The 14,462-nt window shown below is 53.5% G+C and overlaps 1 protein-coding gene across 1 annotated transcript; it reads right to left on the minus strand.

Moving 5' to 3' along the window:
- Positions 1-5,389: 5,389 nt before the first annotated feature.
- On the minus strand, positions 5,390-11,102 carry TCF15 (transcription factor 15). Its single transcript, XM_027078086.1, has 2 exons — positions 10,520-11,102; positions 5,390-5,834 (listed from the first exon to the last, which is right to left on the minus strand). Exons 1-2 carry the CDS (start codon positions 11,036-11,038, stop codon positions 5,760-5,762), a joined length of 594 nt encoding a protein of 197 aa, XP_026933887.1. The 5' UTR covers positions 11,039-11,102; the 3' UTR covers positions 5,390-5,759.
- Positions 11,103-14,462: the final 3,360 nt, after the last annotated feature.

Here is a 14,462-nt window from a genome sequence, read left to right on the forward strand (position 1 = left end):
CCTTCCATTTAAACCCTCCAAAACCCTGTGTTTGAGCCTCTCCAGTTCTGGGAGTGTTGGCAAAGCTGCAAGCCCGTGGGAGATGCAGGTTCCTGGACCCAAACCCAGACTCTGATTCCCCCAGTGCAGGCTGGGCCCTGAGCAGAGGTGAAGACCCAGGCTGGGGGAATGACTTTTCTGTCTTGTTCTGGAAGCCCAGGTTCAGTCAGGCCCTTACAGGACTGGGTACATACCTGGTGAGGGGATGTTGGCCAGTGGTTGAAAACTCAGTGGGGCTCTGCAGCCAGAACACCTGGTTCAAATCCACTTGCTTACCAGGGGCCAGGTGAACGTGGGCATGTTCTCTGTGCCTCAGTTTCCTTATCTATAAAATGGAGCAATAACTTGTTGAGTAGGCTACACTAATTAACTTATGTAAAGTGTGTAGACCAAGGCCTGACACCTTGTAGGCCCTCAAAAAAGTCAGGCACTTTTCCAAGCCTAGAGGATCTGGGCATCAGAAAACACCAACTCCTGAATTCTACCAGTCTTCCCTCCCATGAGGCCAGTCTGTCCCAGTTTACAAAGCCCTTCTGGTCTACTGTGTGCAGGCTGTGCTAAAATGAGGAAAACCAAGGGCCAGAGAGGGGCAGACACCCACCCTTGGTCACACAGGAGCAGTGACCAAGCTAGACCAGGCCAGGTCTCCTGCCTTCCAGCCAGTTCACCCTCAGCACCTCCCCAGTTTCCAGGCCCTGCTGGCCTACCCTCTGACCCCGGCCCCCTGGGAGCCTGATCCCAGGCCCATGGGGTCTACAAGTCTGGTCTGGATTAGACACGCTGAGAGGCAAATGCTGGCCCCCCCAGCAGGCCGCCTGGCGGGACCCGTGCTCACAGCTGCTGAGGCTCACAGGGACATAAATCATGGTGGCAGGAGGCTCTGGGGCTGGGACCACCTTAGCCTTCTGAAGGGCACAGGGGCCTGAGAGTCATGGGAAGGGATGCCTGGGTCCACTGGGGGTGTTCTCCATCCTCTGTTGGGGCAGCTGAAACAGGGCAGGTCAGAGGGGGCCAGGAGACCATTTGGCAGGCCTCACATCTTAGGGCCAAGATCTTGACTTTGTTCTAACTATTCACTCTGCAATCATCTACAAACATGCAGATAAGTGACAAAAAGTAGTACAGAGAACTCACATATACCCTTTACCTGGATTCACCAAGTTTTAACAGTTTGGGACATTTGCTTTATCCTTCTCTCGCTCGCACAGATTATTTTTTTCTGAACCATTTGAGTATGTCATCTACATCATGTTCCTCTACCCCTTAATACTTCAGGGTGTGTTTCTGAAGCACAAGGATATCCTCTTCCATAACCATACTGTTAGTAAATTCAGTGAATGTAACATTGATATAATAGTTTAATCTGTTGTTCTTAATCCAATTTTATCAACTGTCCAGTAATGTCCTCTATAGCATCACCCCACTGCAGGACAGGATCCAGCCCAGGGGCATGTTGCGTTTTGCTGTCCAGGTCTAGGCTTTTCATATCAAGTCCAGATGAAGTAAAATACACAATAGCAGGAGATGCAGACAGGGTTGAACAAAGATGTTCAACCGTACATGTGTGTCCCGTGGACTGATTTTTTTTTTTTTTTTTTTTTTTTGCGATACGCAGGCCTCTCACTGTTGTGGCCTCTCCCGTTGAGGAGCACAGGCTCCGGACGCGCAGGCTCAGCGGCCATGGCTCACGGGCCCAGCCGCTCCTCGGCATGTGGGATCTTCCCGGACCGGGGCACGAACCCGTGTCCCCTGCATCGGCAGGCAGACTCTCAACCACCGCGCCACCAGGGAAACCCGGACTGATGTTTTTGTAAATCCTCTAATGTTCTCAGGATAATGCATCATACTTGTGATTGTATATGGTTGCTTAAGAGTTAACTTGCTAAATATGTTAGAGGTTTTGGAATTCTATTCTGTGGGGTTTTAATTTTTTTAATCTAATAGGAGCCTCATAAAATGGAAGTGGCCTGGGCCAATGGGAGGAACTTAATGTGGTGGAGGAGCCTTGGGCTGCAGGGAGGTACCTTGCATTCTCAGCCCAGCTCAGCTCCAAATGTTGTGCAAATCTGGCTCATCGCTGTCCCTCTCTGGGCTTCAGTTTCTCCATTGCCATGGGCGACTTCTGAGTCCTTCCACTTGCAGCTGTGGAATTAGAGAAGAGAGTCCTGAGTGGTAGGCAGGAAGACCTGGGTTCCCGGTGGCCCAGCAGAGTCAGGGACTCACTGGGGGACCTCGGGCAGGTTGCTTCGTCTGTACTGGCTCAGCTTCTCATTGTGAAATGATGGACTCTGAGATACTTCTTGTGTTGATGCTCCTTGTGTCTAATAAGGTTTGGGTGGAGGGTGCAACCTGATATTTAGGCCTCCTGTTCAGGGTCCAAGGTGGCCTGGTTGAAGTTGCTCATTCCACTGCCTCAGCCCTGGGTTTCTTCTCCCTGAGCTCCTTTAAATCCTCTGGCCCCGAGTTGGCCCTCGCTCAGGCAGCCTGGAGAAGCCTGGCTGGGTTGGCCCATCCTGAAGGTGGAAAGCTTGTGTGTTGGGGACAGTGATGTTAGGCAAATGGCCCCCAGAGGTACTGGTCCACAGCTGTGCCTCTCCCAAGTCATGTGTGTTGGGCTGGCCTTGTAGCTCACATGGGCCCCGAGACATTAACTGTCCATTACCCAGGAACGAGGCCCCAGGAAGACAGCAAGCAGCAAAACGTGCAGAACGGAGCACTACGCAGCTGCAAAAAAGCATGAAGCAGCTCTTTAAACACTGAAGGTGTATTGTTAAGGAAAAAGAAGAATCCAAGTGCAGAACAGTGTGTAAAATGCTACCTCTCGTGCAAAAACAAGATATATGTGATTTGCCTGTATCTGCAAACACTGTCTCTGAAGGAACTCTGAGACTCTGGTTACCAGAATTGCCTCTGAGAACTGGAATTGAGTGGTTGGAAGGAAACTCATTGTCAGTTTATTCTTTTGTGTCTTCTGAATTGTGAATACTGTGTGTTGTCTATTTCAAGGGGAATACAGCTGAAGGAACCTAGTACGAGTAGGTGTGCAAGAGGGGCTCCTGGGTTGCTGCTAATTGCATTTCTTCATCTGCACGCTGGGTGCGCAGGTGTGCTCAGTCTGTGAAAGTAACTTAATGGCATGTGCACTGTCCTGCAGGTATATTATACTTTGATAAAAAGTGCTAACTCAGTATGCTGCAAATGATTGTTTAAGTGTATGTGTTTTACAAAAACTCTTCAGGATTACTACAATGTTAACTGTAGTTGTCTTTGGGATGGGTGATATTTCTAGGGTCTTGCAGTATTTCAATTTTTTTTTTTACAATGAAAACATAAGCAGAGAAATCTATAAATACTTTTTCAGAACCAGTAATCAGTATAGAGCATTTCTGGAAGGACACACAGGAAACAGCAGAAGTGCCTTTGGGGAGGAGCCTGAGGGAGGTACATACTTTTCACTGCATACTATTGGATACAACTTACATTATTTACCCAGTGCATAGTCTATTAAAAACGACTTAAGGCAAAACAAATAATTATTTTTCTGTCCCAGCTGTTCTTGCTGATTAGGGATTAGGCCAGGGAGGGCCAGAGGGGTCAAGCAACTTCTCCGGGGTCATCCAGCTAATCTGGTGGCAGAAGTGGGCCTCCAGCCCAAAGCACCCAAGTGTCTGCTCTGTCCCCACTTCCAGGTTTCCTGCCATTGACAAGGTCACAGTCCTTTTCCCGTGGCTTTGCCAGGGGCCGCCTGGCCCTGGAGCTGGGTAGGTGCAGGGGGTACACTGTGCTTTCCTAATTAGCTCCCGAAGGGGGATTGTTTGTTGATCTGCAAAATGGGCAGCCCCACTTCAGGCTCTGTCCGAGGGTCAAATACAGGGGGTGACAGAGCAGAGTGGATACAGGCATGGAATGTAGAGCCAGGCTTCAGCTGGTAAACACTAAATAAGTGTTAAAAAAACAGATTAAAAAATAGGCATATGAACGTACCTGGAGGAAAGGGTGGCTGCCTGGCTCTGCCGCCTCTCCTGGCCCCTCTCCCTGTCTCCCCTGCCTCCAGCCTCTACAGCTTCCCCAATCCTGGCCCCACAGGGACAGATCTGTGAGATGGGGAAACACCGGCCCCCACCTCCCAGGGCTTCTGGGAGAATATTCAGGGTCACAGGAGCTGGCACCCAATCTGGGGCATCTCCAGGGCAAGGGAAGGAGCTCACTTTGGGCTTTATAGGTGGACAGACCTCACATTGTCACCCTGCCATGTGCCAGCCACGTGCCTTTGGATGTCATTGTTTCTTTAAATTTTTTTTATTTATTTATTTTTGGCTGCGTTGGGTCTTCATTGCTACGCTAGCTGCGGCGAGCAGGGGCTACTCTTTGTTGCGGTGCGCGGGCTTCTCATTGCGGTGGCTTCTCTTGTTGTGGAGCACCGGCTCTGGGCGCACAGGCTTCAGTAGTTGTGGCTCTCGGGCTCTAGAGTGCAGGCTCAGTACTTGTGGTGCATGGGCTTAGTTGCTCTGCAGCGTGTGGGATCTTCCTGGACCAGGGCTTGAACCCGTGTCCCCTGCATTGGGAGGCGGATTCTTAACCACTGTGCCACCAGGGAAGCCCTGTCATTGTTTCTTTAAATCTTCTCAGCTCCAACATGGGCAAAAGTATCCCGTCAGCACACACGCATTTGCACATGTGAAAAACCACGTGCCTACCTGGCCCTGTTTGTGAAGACGTGGATAAGGGATGGGTTAAAGTATGGTATGTTCACAAAATGGAATAAACAGCTACTGAAGGAATGAAGATACCCTTTACCTTTATGTACTGACTTGGGATAACACCCAAGCTAGATTAAGGAAAAAAAAAATTCACGGAGCAGAAAGTGGGTACACTATGCTACTGTTTGTGTAAAGAGTGGAAGAAAACATATATGTATATTTCTGTATTTGCTTGGTTATTCACAAGGAATAGGGATGTCACAAAAAAACTAGTGGCTGAGCCTGCCTGCGGCGGGAGAACTGTGGCCGGAGGACAAGAGGGAGGGAGACTTTTCATCACATACCCTCTTGTACCTTTTGAATTTTGAACCATGTGGATGAATATATTCCTTATTCAAAAATAAATAAAATTAAGATTTTTCTTTTTTTTTACCAACCACACCAGACACCCAACAGTTGTTCAGGAAGACAGTGAGGAAAGATTGGTTATCTCGACTTCTAGAGAGGGGGGTCCCCTGTCTTCCCCCAGCTCCACCCCCTCCAGGGCACAGGGTGGCACCTGTGACACCTGTGTCTCTTCCAAGGTCCAGGAGAGGGGCCACCTCTGACCTCTGATGTCCCCAGGCCCCTCCCTTCTTCAGCTGGGAACATTTTTTACTTAAAAATACCTTTTATTTTAAACCCATCAATTCTCTCTCTCATACACACACCCACACTCATGCACAGACACACACACATCCTCTGTCAACAACAGTCTTTGTTTTTCCAAAAGTTCTGCCTTGTCTCTGACCAGCCAGGGCTCGGGCCGGCTGCATGGGTCCTCACGGCTCTCCAGGGTGGGGTGGAGATGTCCCAGGGGGCCTGCTCATAGGGTCATGGGCCCAGGCCATTGTCCTCTGGTCCCTACACAAAGAAGGGACCTGGGTTCAGCTCCTGGGGTCTTCCCCTGTTCGCCCAGTGGTTGGCCTCTGGCCTCCTTCTCAGGGTCCTGCTTGGAACAAATGACATAGGGGTCCAGGCTCATCTCCGAGGCACTCGAACTGGGGCCACCCCCCTCACCTTCAAGCAGCTGCCCCCCAGGTCACGACGGCTACCCTGCAGGAAGAGAGAAAGAGGTATTGGGGGTTCAGTTGGGTCATCATGAACATTGGAACTAACCTCTGTGTCCAGCAATAGGGGACTTGATAAAAAAAAAAAAATCAGTTAGCTGCACAATCAAGTTCTTGCAGAAGGCAGAAGAAACTCTATATGGACTAACAGGGGATGACTCTTTATGGACTAATATCGTTTAAGGATGAAAGCAAGGACTGAATGCATGTTCCTGTGTGCTGAGATGTCCAGAGAGAAGGGCACACGGGAAATCACTAACGGGTTTCCTCAGAGGAGAGGAATGTGATGAGGAGACAGGATGGGAGGAAGCCTTTTTTTTTTTTTTTAACTCTATATACTTTTTTACTTTTTTCATTTCTTCCTCGTGTGATTTGTTGCTTTAAAAAAAAATCCAGTATAGTTTAAATTATAGTATTTTACACTCAAGGGAAGAACACACCCCACAGTGGTCCTCCCACTGCCTGGCTGTATACCCAGTGGCCTACTCGTCAACCTCAAAAGTAGATTCTGGAATTCCGGCCTCCCTGCCTTCATTCAGGTGTTCCCTCTGCCAGGAATATGCTCTCTGGTCCTATCCTAGGAAGATTTCTCTATTCCTGCAATTCCTAGCACTTCTTGCCTTTCTGGGGCCAGGATAAAGCCCAGAAGGGGAAGATGGGGTCTCTCCTGTGTTCTCCCATCAGGCTGGGAGCTCAAGGGGGTGGTTGGGGAAAGTCTTTCACTCTGTAGTCCCAGTTCCAGCCCAGGGACTGGCGTGGAGCAGTTGCCAACCAACGCCGCTTGGATCAGGGGTGTCCGCTGGGAGACAAGGTAATGGTGGCAGCCCTGGAAGCCACCTGCCCCTCACGCTGCAGGGGCAGTCTCTACCCACTGTCCTGAGGTCTGACATGTGGGTTTCATCCTCACTGTAAGCCAGCGAGATCACAGGCCTTAGCGTACCCCCTCTGTTGCAGCCTCCAGCGTTGCACGGCTGGCTCAGAGGCACCCAGCCAGTTGGTAAAAAGGGCTGGGCTAGAAAAATCCATGTTGTCCAACAGTCTGTCCCGTTTCTAAGACACAATGATGTCTGAAATCCCACTGTAAATACTCACCCCCGAACCTGACTAGGAGATAATGGGACCGGCATTTTTCTCAGCCATCTAGAGAAACAGCTGACCATCTCGGAGCTCTGCCCGCTGCCCCGCTCCACTCCTGGGCCCAGGTTGGGGCAGATCCATCCAGATGCGAGCCCAGCCTCCCTTGAGGCTCTCCGGGCCCAGGGACAGTGTGTTCATTCACAGGCAGGGCTATTTTGAGGGCTGAGGCCACAGTCCCAGCAGAGCCTGGGGCTTGGGCTTCTCAGACAAACTCTGGCAAGAGTGGCTGAGAAGGGCGGATGGGGGTGGGGGGTGTAGTGTTGAGGTTGGAGGACAGAAAACCGGCCTCCCACCTTTTCACTCTAAGTCCTCAGGGTAAGGGAGAGCCACCTCCACCCCAAGTCTGGCAGTCATTGCGAGACCTGTGTCCCCTGAGGATGCTGGGACTGTTCAGCTCCCTGAACCTCAGTTTCTTCATCTATGAAATGGGGACAAAACGATTCTACTTGCCACCCCAGGGTGCAACGAAATGCAACTGCAGCTGTGAAGGAGGCTTGTAACTGCCAAATGCATTTAGGAGAAGCCTTGACCAGGCCCCAGCTTCTTTGTCTCTTTGTGCCTCAGCGCCAAGGGCTCTGGGAAGCACTGTAGTTAGGCGGCGGCTAGAGTGAAACAGATCTGGGCTTCAACCCCTGCTCTGCCTTGGATTACCTGTCAGACCTCAGGCAAGTGACTTCAGCTCATTGAGCCTCGGTTTCCCCATGTGTAAAGTTAGTTATTGTGAGGATTACACACGTTAACGCAGGTAAAGCCCTTAGCACAGTGTCAGGAACATAGTAAGTGTTCAATGAATGTTCGCAAGTATTAACATCAGCATCATCTGGTGATGGGACCTCCTTGCCCCACTGCCCTCTGTGCCACCTCTGCTCCTGAGCTGCTACGCCAAGCGGGGAAGGCCTTACAAGACGACCCTATCTGACCCCCACCCCCAGGTGACAAAAGGGAAAACAGGGCAGAGACAAGAACCTCCTTTCCACCTCCCCTTGCTATTTCTACCACAGAGGGCCACACCTAACCCCTCCTTAAACAGGACGATGCTACAGGGAGCTATTTCTATGGCGACCCCAACCCCAGACCAGCCAGCTGGGAACGAGGTGGTGGCTCAGGGTGAAGGGATAGGGTCTGGGGCCTTGGAGCTCTCTGGTCACCAGAGCTGAGAAGGAAGGCTCCCACAGGCTCCCCAAGACAGCCAGTTTTCTTCTAGTCGAGTCCTCAAGTCTTTGCGGGCCAGAGCCAGCCAGGATCACCCCTTTTGCTTATTCCCAGAGGAGCCTGTGTGCTTGAGAGCATGGCTTCCACAGCCAAATTTGGCTGGGTTCTAGGTCCTGTAGACAGATCCCGGGGAAGCAGCCAGACCCAGGCGAGGCCCTGTGATCTGTGGGACAGGCCTGAGACCAGCAGAGAAGTCCCCAGCCTACCTGCTGTGGGGGGCAAGCACCTGATGGACACACCCTCTCCCCGAGGGCCCTCCCACACGAACCTTTCCCACGTCCCAGTTGGGCAGGCCTGAGTTCGAATCCTGACTCCATCATGGGCGGTGTCTCTGATGCTGTCTCTGAACCAGCATCTCTAAGCAGTTGGGGATAACCAGAGCACCTCCTTCCCCAGCTGCTGGGGGGTTTTAATGGTAACACGTGGAGAGCACTTAGCACGAGAGATCAGTGCTCATCAAGACTGCTGACACTGCTGTCACTGGCCAGTCTTCACCTCCCTTCTATGCGTTGCCACCTTCAACGTCTACCCTTTTCCTTTTCTAGGCTCTAGCTCTCACTGTGTCCTGCTCCTAGAACACCTTCCCCTACTGCCTCAACCTGCCTGCTTCCATCCCCAAGCCTCTGTCAGGAACTTAGCCACTGGGTCAGGGGCTTCCTCTGGCCCTGACAGTCCCTTTGTGCGCCCCCCTCCCCATCAGACCACAACATCCCTGTTTTCACCTCCAGGCCCTGCCCTGGCCCCGCACTGGGAGTTCCTGGCAGTGGTGGATGGGCATCCACAACCTGCTTCTCTGGGAATGTTTTCAGAGTCGACAAAAAACAGCTGTCGGGTAGTTAAGGTTTGCCGAACTGAGTGAATAGGTGAAAAGCAGTCAGGGAGTATTGCCGAGGGCCCACAGACCAGGGCCCACAGCTGGGAGGATCAGGGACCCTGGAGAGAGTTCAAATCGGAACCGAAAAAGACTGACTTAGGGAAACTGAGGCAGCAATGGCAGGTGAGAGGCCAGAAGGGGGTAGTCTGAGGCCACGACACAGAGGCTTCCCCAGAACAGAGTGAAGAGGGGAGCTGGGGAAGTTGTGAGAACCAAAGACTAGGGGACCCAGAGGCGTGACTCCAATCCCCCATGACTTTTTTTTTTTTAATTTTTATTTTATACTGGAGCATAGTTGATTAACAATGTTGTGTTAGTTTCCGGTGTACAGCAAAGTGATTCAGTTATACCTGTACATGTATCTATTCTTTTTCAAATCTTTTTCCCATTTAGGTTATTACAGAATACTGAGCAGAGTTCCCTGTGCTCCCATACTCTTTCATTTTCCAAAAGGCCACGGGCGCCAGTCAGGGACTCTCTCAGCCTCAGTTTCCCCAGCTGTAAATATTAGCTGCTAGAATCCAAAGCTCTCACAAGACAAGCCTCCTTATTCTAAGAAAAGCCCAGGCCAGAAAGGGGAAAGGCTGGGGATGAAGCAGGCTCCTTGGGGCCTGTGCAGGAGGGCCAGCTTTCAACCAGGAGCACCCCCCAGCAACCTCTGCTGCTACTCAGCCCCGTCCGTCCCCTACCAGCCTGGTTCTCATCCTTACTTAGGAGAGACCCCAGGAGCTTACCTCCAGCTCTGCCCGGCTGACTCAACAGTGCCCTTCCCCAGCACTCCATCTCTTTGGGGGCTGGGTATCCTCAAGAGACCCCCTGCTTCACACCTACTGCTCATCAGCTGGGTACCTCAGGCTCTTGACCGGGGCTGTGCGTCCCCTTTTCTTCTCAGTCTCCTGCCCTTGGGTCAGTCTCAGGATACGGGACAATTATTTTACGGTAAGGGCAGCTCAGGGCAACACATACCCAGCAAACCCAGAGCCTGCATTCTGGCTTTCGAGCTGTGTAATATGGGCACCCCTCTGAGCCCCAGGTCCTCACCAGTGATAAAACGGGCAGAACTACCTGCCTGACGGGGTTCTTGTGAAGGTAAAAAGAAAACCAGGAACGCGCGCCCGTACATAGGAAAAGCTCAATAAATGACAGCCTTTGTTATGATTTCCCCACACGCTCTTCCCAGCACACTCCTAGTGGGAGGGGGTGTCCTTCGATGAGCAATCTCCATCCTCTAGATCACGCCCGAGCTCTGGGCTTCCCTGCACCCCTTGTCTGGGGAACATTGTGAGCGGTTCTGTTCCACACCAAACTCTGGGCCTGGAGGGCTGCACCCCCGACGACTCCACGTCTCTTCCCCCTCTCTTCATTGGGGTCTCGGCCCCTCTTTTGCTCCGTAACAAGCCCGTTCCCTGACCCTGCGGCCGCAGTACTGGAGCGCCGCGCGCACTCACCCCCTTGCGCTGGTTGCTGAGGCAGAAGGTGCAGATGGAACGCGGCTGGCGGCCGCCGTCGGGGGCGGCTGGGACCGCGCTCTTGGCGGTGCCCGCCGCTCGGAAGCACGGCTGCCCGTCGTCGGCCGCGTCGCCCAGCAGCAGTACGTTCGCCAGGTGCGCGATGTAGCTGGACGCCAAGCGCAGCGTCTCGATCTTGGATAGCTTGCGGTCCACCGGCTCGGTGGGGATGAGCGTGCGCAGCGCCGTGAAGGCCGTGTTCACGCTCTGCGTGCGGTCCCGCTCCCGCGCGTTGGCCGCCTGCCGCTGTCGCACCACCACCACCGGGCCCGCGCTGCTGGACGCCCGCCGCCCGCCCCCGGGGCCCGGGCCGCGCCGTGCCGCCTCCAGGCCCTCGCAGCAGCCGAACGACTGGTCGGAGGCGTCGCTCTCGCTGCGGTTCTCCTCGTCCTCGCTCAGTAGCCGCACGTCCGGGTACAGCACGTGCGCGCCGACGGGGCGCAGCAGCGCGAACGCCATGGGCGGCCGGCCGCTTCCCTTGGTGCGCAGCGTCCCAGCGTCTGCCGCGCCCCGCCGTGCGCTCCCGCGCGCTCCCACGGCTCAGCTGGCCACCGCCTTATAGCCGAGGGAGGGGCCAGTCCCGAGGCCGCCCCGGCCGGGGCGGGGGACTCCGCCCTGGCCAATGGGGAGGCGCCCGCCGCGCCCCGGCCAATGGCTACGGGCCCTTCGCCCCAGTTCCCCAGGTTGAAAGCGGCCCGCGAGCTGGTGGCCCGCCCTGAAAGCTCTGGATCCCCGCGGGCGAGCGGGGCAAAAGCCGGAGGTCGGGGTGGGTTGGGTAGGTGGAGTGGGCTGTGCCCAGATCCGGACTCATCTTCAGCCTAGACCGCAGGGAGGCTGCGGGCAGGTCCCTTTTCCTCTCCTGGCTTCAGTTTCCTCATTCGAAAAGAAGATTGTAGAGAAAGCAACTCGGGTTTTTCCTCCCTCAAATTCTAATACTGTGGTTCTGCAACTTTCGTGTAAGAATTAGGGAAGGGGGGGCTTTTGACTTGATAAATTCCCTGATTCCCCCCAATCTGATTCAGCCGACCCAGGATTTTTCATTATGTACAGGATGGTGGTGTCAGTGGAGAACAGTTGGAGAAACACTATAAACTTTCCAAATAAGGACTCGATGGTGTCACATCCCTGACGACAAACTTAAAAAAAAAAAAAAAAAGCAGAACAAAAACAAAACACGCAAACGCCAGTAACTCCATTCATTCATTTATTCAGCAAATATTTATTGGGTCCCTGCTATGCCAGGCACGGTTTTAGGTGAGAATAGAAATGTGAACAAAACAAACTCTTTGCTTTCACAGAGTTGACATTTTGGTTGAGGTCCTACCACCAAAATGGTTGTGCCAGACACAGTGCTGAGTGCTTTACTGATCTTTACTTTCCTCTGCTGAAGTTGTGGGGAAGAACCTCTGATTTACAGATAAGAGAGCTCTGGCCTTCAGGGTGAGTGAGGGCAGTGGTCCCAGCCTGTTTGGGACCCACTATCACCCCTGTCCTGTCTCCACCCCAGTAAAATACAAGTTTCTCTCCCTCACTCCCCACAATCCCATCCTGGACTGCAGCAGCCTCCCTGGCTCCAAATCCTCACACTCCCCTTCCCTCTGCTTGAAGTGCCAACACCACCCCCTCAAAAAACTCACACTTATGAAGGGGGGGGGGGGAAATATCTTTCCTCATCGCCTTCCTTCCTTCTGGAAACCTTAGATTGTTCAGCCTGACATCTGACACGTCCTCTTCCTCAGAGGCCCTGGGAAGAATTACTGAGCTGATGATGGTTGTTGGGGTCCCCAGGTCGCTCATGCCCCTTTCCCAGCTCCATCCTGGGGACCGGCCAAGCCTGTATTTGCTTGGCCTTGACAATAACTTTCTCTTTAGCCCAAACGGCAGCCCATGCGGCAGAAGGAGCACAGGGAGCGAAGTCGGAAGGTTTCTAGGTGCGTTTCGGCTCCATCTTCCTTCTGGGCATCAGTTTTCTTGACGATGCCTCCCAGCTCTGCTATGCTGTGCATTCCTGTCTCCCAGACCCAAGCCAGAATGGGGGAGAGATGGGGAGCTGGCTGCTGGGAGAGCAGTCCCTGAAGTCTTCAGGCCCTAGGGTCTTCAGGAAGGTGTCTTCCCACACCTGGCTCTCCCCCCTTCATTTGACCGTGACCCCAGCCAGGCTGGGCTTTGGGAAGGAGGAGAAGGAGGCTGCGAGGCCCCCCCCCTGCAGGGCCAGCCCCACACACAGCCCCAGGCCAAGCTGCTGCTTCCTGAGCCGATGAATTATTACCGGGAGATTTCCTTCCCTGTCTGCGCCTCCTCACAGGGGCTCTCGTTCCCTTCACTTTCGCTTCCCCCCCCCTCCCCCTCTCTTCTGCTTTGGACCCTCAGGCGGCTTGAAATTCCTCAGTCCAGCCCCCTCCCGTTCCAGCACGACCTGGAGGAACCAAATAGGGCGTGAACTGGGCCCGGAAGGTGGGGAGGGGGCTTCCTTGGAAGGCGCATTCATTCATTCGCTCCTCAGGCAGGTTTTGACACAGGCGACCCTGGGAGTAAAATAAAACCATGAATGAGACTCAGGGCCTTCTGCAGCCCAGAGGGGAAGGCGAGCTGTAAACAAAGAATTCCAGGACAATGTGGTCGGTGCAAGCCAGGGCCTGGCATCAGAGAGACCCGGTTCCGGCCCAAGGTTAGCAGTCTCTTGGAGTCTCAGCTTCCTGCTCTGAAGACGGAGGGGTAATAATAGTACTTATTCCCAGAGCTGATGGTGAGTTTATGCCAGGAATGCCAGGGCCTGGCACACGGAGTGCGAAACACCCGAGAGCAGTTTGTGCCAGTGGTGTCAGGGGCTGGGGCCCGCCGCTGAGGAGCACCCTGCCTGGGAAGGGACTGAGCAGCTTGGACTCTTCTAGGACTTGTCCCTGGGAGTGGGGAGGGGGCTTCTGCCACAGTCTCAGCCCACCCGCACAAGGCTTTCAGCTCCTCTCCTCCTCTGTTCCTCACCCTGCGGCAGCCACGCGGGCCTCCTTGCTATCCCTGGAGCCCACTTCTGCCCGGCACCCACTGTCCCCAGATATTCCCATAGCTAATTCCCTTATTTCCGTCCCATCTTCCCTCAAATCTCATCTCCTCAGGGAGGCCTCCCCTACCCCTCAGCACTCCTCTGGCTCTCCCTCTCCCCTTCCCCTGCTCTAGTTCTTTCCAGAGTATTCATCATTACTTCCACTCATTTATTTATTCATTCATCCACAAATGTTAATTGAGTACCTGCTATGCACCAGGCACGGTTCTGGGTACTGGGAATACGGTGGCAAACATACTACATATTTATTTGTCTGCCAGCTGTCTATCTGCACCAGAAAATAAGCTTCTTGGGGCAGCGACTTTGTATCAATATTTCGCTCATCTCACTTCCTCCTCACCACGACCTTCTGAGGTAGGTATTGTTATTCCCATGTTACAGATGAAGAAACTGAGGTTCCGAGAGGGGAAAGTGACTCGCCAAGGTCACTCCGGGGCCAGCGGAGGAACTCAGCTCAGTCTTCCTCAGCCACACGGCCTCTCAGGCAGCCCAGAGGCGTGTGAGGGCTGAGTAGGAGTCCACCAGGTAAGAGGAGGAGGGTCTTACAGGGTGAGAGAACAGCAGCTGGCCCCGGCCTTCCTGACCAGGGCACCCCGGCCTTCAGTCCCGCTGAAGCACTTGCAGTTCCTCCGAGGCACCAGCTTTGCCCTGTCTGTCCACCTCTTCTGGAGACCCATCCCTTCAGGTCTGACCAGACAGACGACCCTACTCCTCCACCAAAGTTCAGTGTAGCTCCTCAGGGAAGCCTGCTTTGTGGCTCCTCCCAAACCTTGGTGCAAAGTCTTGTGCTGACACACTGTGTTTTTTTTTTTTTTTTTTTTT

The sequence above is a fragment of the Aethalodelphis obliquidens genome, unplaced genomic scaffold (genome assembly GCF_003676395.1).
Source record: "Aethalodelphis obliquidens isolate GAN/ISIS:26980383/991018 unplaced genomic scaffold, ASM367639v1 scaffold42, whole genome shotgun sequence".
Taxonomy (NCBI): domain Eukaryota; kingdom Metazoa; phylum Chordata; class Mammalia; order Artiodactyla; family Delphinidae; genus Aethalodelphis; species Aethalodelphis obliquidens.